The sequence below is a fragment of the Lottia gigantea genome (assembly GCF_000327385.1).
Source record: "Lottia gigantea unplaced genomic scaffold LOTGIsca_17, whole genome shotgun sequence".
NCBI classification, from domain to species: domain Eukaryota; kingdom Metazoa; phylum Mollusca; class Gastropoda; family Lottiidae; genus Lottia; species Lottia gigantea.
In genome coordinates, this window is record NW_008708133.1 from 2698520 (window position 1) to 2704461 (window position 5942).

The 5942-nt window shown below is 34.6% G+C and overlaps 1 protein-coding gene across 1 annotated transcript in view; it reads right to left on the reverse strand.

The window, feature by feature from the left end:
• Positions 1-1843: 1843 nt before the first annotated feature.
• LOTGIDRAFT_158597 (hypothetical protein) overlaps positions 1844-5942 on the reverse strand; it is a gene marked incomplete at both ends in the record, with an annotated part of 5185 nt that continues 1086 nt past the window's right edge. Inside the window, 7 exons of the mRNA XM_009051745.1 lie at positions 1844-1855; positions 3238-3374; positions 3518-3615; positions 3836-3969; positions 4153-4283; positions 4630-4736; positions 5666-5815. Coding sequence (XP_009049993.1) covers positions 1844-1855; positions 3238-3374; positions 3518-3615; positions 3836-3969; positions 4153-4283; positions 4630-4736; positions 5666-5815 — 769 coding nt within the window. The remainder of the gene's footprint in view (positions 1856-3237; positions 3375-3517; positions 3616-3835; positions 3970-4152; positions 4284-4629; positions 4737-5665; positions 5816-5942) is intronic.

Genomic DNA, 5942 nt, shown 5'->3' on the forward strand with positions numbered 1-5942 from the left:
AGTCACATATATTAAATATGGCGGATATTTTTCTTCGCTAGAGATATTAAAATGCTTTTTTTAGTGTGTTAACAATGTGAAATGTTCACAATATTTATATTTTTGAAACCTAAAAAGTGTGATTTTTTAAAATTTGAAAAAAAAATTGGATGAAATCCACCAAAGAAAAAAAAACGTGGTAAAATTTAGTTACCACGTTTTGTCTCCATAGACTAACATGGTGACATTGGCCTTATTTAACAAGTAACCACGCCGTGGTAAATAGGGGTACTTCTGACTATTTACCACGCTTACCACGCCAGTGGTAAATAGCCACTGCCTGTAAAATCCGAAGGTATTATCTCGACTTCATGATTGTTAGTGAGCAAAGGTAACTGAGCTGGCGAGGCTGCCAATGCAATAAATCGTCGAAGACCAGTGCCATTCTTCTCACCAAACCACTTCCTTCAAATCGCACTCTTTCCCTTCTCACCATGTAGGCTACCACTTCACACTCTGAACTAATGGCTTTGTCTCTTCAAATTTAAGCATCGCTTTCAGTATCGGTATTTTGTTTTGTGGAGATCTTCATCTTTTCATCCCTCTGAACCAAGTACATAAGTCCTTCAAAGTAGCCTACCAAAATATGCATACATCTTATTGTTTCAGGAACCATATGATATGCCCTTATCTTATATACTCAAAAAAGCACGAATGTCAGCTTATGATTAAATTTTGAAAATGATTACGATTATGATGATGATCAAGATAAAGGTTATGTTCCTCCTTCATCTGATTCAGGAGGTGACAATATTGTAGGCCTACCATATCAAAATAATACATGTGAAAGAGATGGCTGTGAACAAAAAATATTTGCAGCATGCCAGACATGTTTGACGATGATGTGTTATGACCATTTTCTTGAAGTACGGTATGCCCATGTCTTCAAAGCAGTTCGGCTAAGAAGAAAAACGTTCAAGATAAACCTGAGCAATTTGTAATCGACGGAGAAGCAAGGCAAGATGAAGTCACGATTCCCAACAAGACACCAAAGAAAATTATTGTTAAAGAAAATCGTAATAAAGGTTTACCTTACCAAAGTGAAAAATCTAACAATTTTTAATTTAAAATTTTTCCGTCCGAAAAAAGATGTGAAGGTTTTCGTGAAGGTTTTCGCACAGCTTCAGATTGTGAAAAGGCAACACTTACAGACAGATACCTATCACACATTGCCGAAAAAGATGCATTCAGACAGATCAAAGACCAGATTAGGTCCAACAATGATCCAAGTCACATCCTTGCATCTTTTGACTTGCAACAAGTCATCTACCTTCCAAAAACTAACAGATGTGAAGTGTTCTATAGAAGACGCCTGTCGAATTATAATTTTACAACTTACAACATTAAAACAAAAGGTGTGAGGTGCTATTTGTGGCATTGAGGGGTTCAAATGAAATAGCTTCAAATGTTTACGATTTTCTAAAGAGGTCTGACAATAGCGGTTCGAAAAATGTCTCAAATCAAAACAAAAATTCGATTTTGCCAGCAATGCTATTGAATTTTGTTAGCAAATCAAAATTCAGTCCATAGCACAATTGAGCGAGAAATTAAAAGAACCGAAGAAATCACCTTGCCATCGGAGCTCTCCATGATAATCGTTTTGGGTTCGTTTTGCTGCATTGCCCCACTTGTCGCATCATGCCCAAATGCACAAACACGACTTGTAAAACGCAACTAAAGGTTTCTGATAAAATCCGGAATGACCAATCGTTTCACATGAAAAGAAATAGTTCAATCTGTTGCCCCGCATCAATGTTTTTTTTATTTATAATTTGGACCTGTTAGGGAAATCGAAAGTATAGTTTTATGGTAAAATCTGGAATAAAATAAATACCAAGTACAAACAATCAGAACCGTAATATAAAATACATAAATTTATAAAAAATACATAAAAATATCATCAGAAAAATACGCTGATCTCTCATCATTGTGTTCTGGGCAGTTATACGCATTGAAATGTCTAAAGAATTTTTTTATCATTGCCTCATCATTGATCTTAATGATCATATATGCTAAATTATTGAAAATTTATTCAAAAGTTACATATTTCTATTATACTAATTATTGTTGTGTATGTATGTCATAGATATAAATTTTAATGCAACCTTTAATAATTTTGTGGTTAAACCCTTCACTGTTCAATAAAGCATATGAATTTTATACCCCCGCTTAAAAATGTGAGTCTATATTATTTCCGTCTGTCCGTCTACTTTTCTTGTAAATGGTAGAAACTTCAGTTTGGTTCAAAGTCGTACGGTTTAATGGTATTTTTTACTAAGCGGATAATACTTGTGGTATATTGCGTAGGCCTAATGTACTGACACAGTTCGGATATATTGACAAAATTATGTCCCAGTGACACTATTTAGCAACCTGCACGAAAGACAAAAATTTTGAACCTTTCCCTTCATAATAAAGTAATTGCAGATTCACAGATTTTATTTTTCTTACACAACGGCAAATGTGACCCACTTGAACTCTTACGCCTATATCAGAAAACAGACATGCCCTTTTTCAAAATTCAATTTATATTGAATACCGGTACCATATATGTTGATCTGTAGATAGATACCTTATTATCATGGTTTCATTTTAAAAAAGAAGACCAAACTTACGTCAATTTTCAAATGCGAATTTCTCAAAATACAAAAATTGCACATTCGCCTGTTCGCCAGAAGTGCGATGAATTGTGGGCGTCGAGCGGACGGACGTACGGACGTACGGATGGACATGGGTGAGGCCAATATACGCCACAACGCATAATTCCCTTCTTCGAAAAGTTTCCAAAAAAGGCGAGGAAAAAGGCGAATAGGCGTGAAAGCGAGCAAAAGAGCGAGAAAGTGGGGAAAAGGTGATAAAGCGAGGAAAATGGTGAGCAAGAGAAAAGAAATTTTCCTCGCTTTCTCGATTGTTCTCGCCTCTTTCCTCGCCTTTTCCTCGCCTTTTCCTCGCATTTTTTTTCCTTTTCCTCGCCTTTTCCCTCACTTTCTCGTAGGCGAAAAGTCGAGTTTCCTAGCTTTCTCATGGACGAGAAGTCTAGAGTAGATATGGCCGCAGCTGGCTTCCATATGATATGGATAATCATCCACTTCCTTTTGGTCGTAAACAATCAATGTGGATTCCAATATGAAAAACACGGACGGTTAATATAAAATCATCCATGGTTATCTTCTATATGTAATATATTCTTAAACATACCAACCTGACAGTTTCAACAAACGTATCAATAAGTTCATCTGTTGTTAAATATTCATCGAGAGCAGCGTTACGTCTAAAACCCCAAGATTGTCTGTCTATTGTCATGGCATTTTCCCATTTCCTTTTCTGTAAAACACCTGGAATTTATGGTACAAAATAGTCAATATGAAATCTTGTATCCGGTTTCCATGATAGAATTTTAGTCTAACAGAAAGATTCTTATAAAACTGAATTGGGTTTATCTCTGAACGAACGTTGTTTTGGACAGTTATATTTTTACCTGGTTGATATCTATCTTGACAGGTTAAATATCCACCATGATGACAAGTGGAATCTTTACCCCATCTATCATTAGTCACTACCGTATCTTTTACCGGACTGTAACAATAAGAGTTCAAGTGTAAACACTGCATCGTAATTAATGAAAGAAAACATGTCTTACATTTATAAAAGCAAGACTGTAACAAAAAGAGTACAAGTGTAAAAAACCATTTCACAAAATTAGAGAAACACATGTATCTTTGCAATTTGGCAAGCCGAATCTTTATATATATGGAGCGCTTTTGATTTGTCTTAAAGAACAATAACTCGTGTATACCTGTCATTATACAACCAGGCGATAAACTGTTTAGAATCCCAGTAATCACTAGAAGCTTCCCATTCTCCATCAGACCAAATGATTTCCGGTTTATAGTTATTTACCAATTCGTATAATTCTGGCATTGTTTTACCCTGAAAAATATAAGCTTTCATGATGAAGCTTAAGGCTACGTAGGAGGGGACTGGGAACATCGATCCTTTCGTTTCATGTTTCATCTCCTGTGTCCAGCAAAATGAAATGGCGCTGACCAAACAAAAATCATCTTGCATGCAATATTATTTTTACAACAACTTTCACCAAATAAATTTACTTACATTTACAAAATATTGTGTAGAGAAATTATTTGCTTTGTCTTGTAAGTAATAGGGATTATACCATTCAAATAAAGAATGATACAAGCCAAAATGTATAGAGGTATTCTGTCTAATAGCTTTAGCAAGATCACCTAGAAATATATAACATATAGTGAACTATGAAATAACTTCCAGATAAACGTTGTGTGGACAGCTTATAGAGTGTTGTTGACAACATCTACTGATGTCTGCATGAAAGTACTCTAGCTGCGAAATAAGATTAGAAAACATTTAGTTTTAAAATTTAATTTAAATTTAAATCTGGAGTTTTCATTTCTGTGCGTCGTTCCACATGATCTGACCAAATCAAATTGCTACTCATTTTTTGGTAATTAGAATGTTCATCACATCAGATTCCCTGTTCAATTAAATTGGGTCAGGACCAGGTGGTAACAATTCTACATATGTATACATGTATAGTGTATATAATCAACTTACCAACCAAATCCCTTTTCGGACCAACAGCCATCGAGTTCCAATTAAAAGAATAGTTAGATGGCCAATTTGTAAACCCTTCATGATGTTTGCTTCCAAAAACAATATATCTGTAACAATGTGTTAAACGTGCAGTTAGGTTTTTCGAATAGAATTGTTTCAAACATAGAATTCATTTCTAGTAAAAAGTATTTATTCATAACTGAAATATATATCGGGTGTCACAAAAAAACGTTCCAAAATTCATCGGGTAGTATTGCGGTTAATAAACAGATGGAAAAAATTGTTGCAACAACATGAGATCAGTTTACCAACAGCTGAGATACCACCCGTCGAACATTGGAACGTTTTTTTTTCAGAACTAGCATATAATCGACATGTATTTGGTGAAGTGTTTCGTTGAGTTTTGTTGAGCGAGATTTGTTATTGAACATTTGTATTCGAACATTTGTTCGTAGAATGTCGTCGTAGTTAAGCGCGTTGAAAATTTAACTGGATGATATAGAGGCTATTTATAATCTATATCTTATTTTATGTTGGTTGTACAGCGACACCTGTCGTCATAATTATGAGCGTATATTATTATATATTCGACTTGTATTTGCAGAAATGTTTCGCAAGATTTGTTGAGCGAGATTTGTTATTGAACATTTGTATTTGAACATTTGCTGGTAGAGTTTTGTGTTGGACGTTTCGCATTTGAAGAAATGTTGAGCTAGCTTCGCACTTGTAGATTTGTATTTGAGGATATTTTTGGCAAAGATTCTATTACTTCAATAATTGGAAAATCGAATGTTTATCAAAGAATGTTCATTTTCGGTACAAATTAAGATTTTTGTATACAAATGTCAATTTTCAATAACAAACGTTGAATTAAGAGATAAGAATTTAGAATTAAGAATTAAAAAAAAGCAATGAAGAAATTGAATAAAAAGCCATTCCGCCTTCCATAAACAAATGGTATTAGCCTACGTCCATTCTAATCCTATAGAGACTTAATAGTCTTCTCAAATACTCGAGTAAAACATCTTAAACTTACTCTGCTCCGGAAGCTTGGAATATATCAGCCCACTGAGCGGGGTTATAAAACTCAGCTGTAAACTGAGATGCGAAATCGGGATAGGTAAAGTCTGGTCTGTAGTTATTTTTCATAAAGTTAACTATTTCTGGATTTTTGTCATGTTTCCATCTGTACCAAAACCATTCATTAGTTATACTTGGTACTGAATATATTCCCCAGTTAATAAATATACCAAATTTAGCTTCGTCATACCACTGTGGTAAAGGTCTGGAGTCAATAGATTCCCATGTTGGAT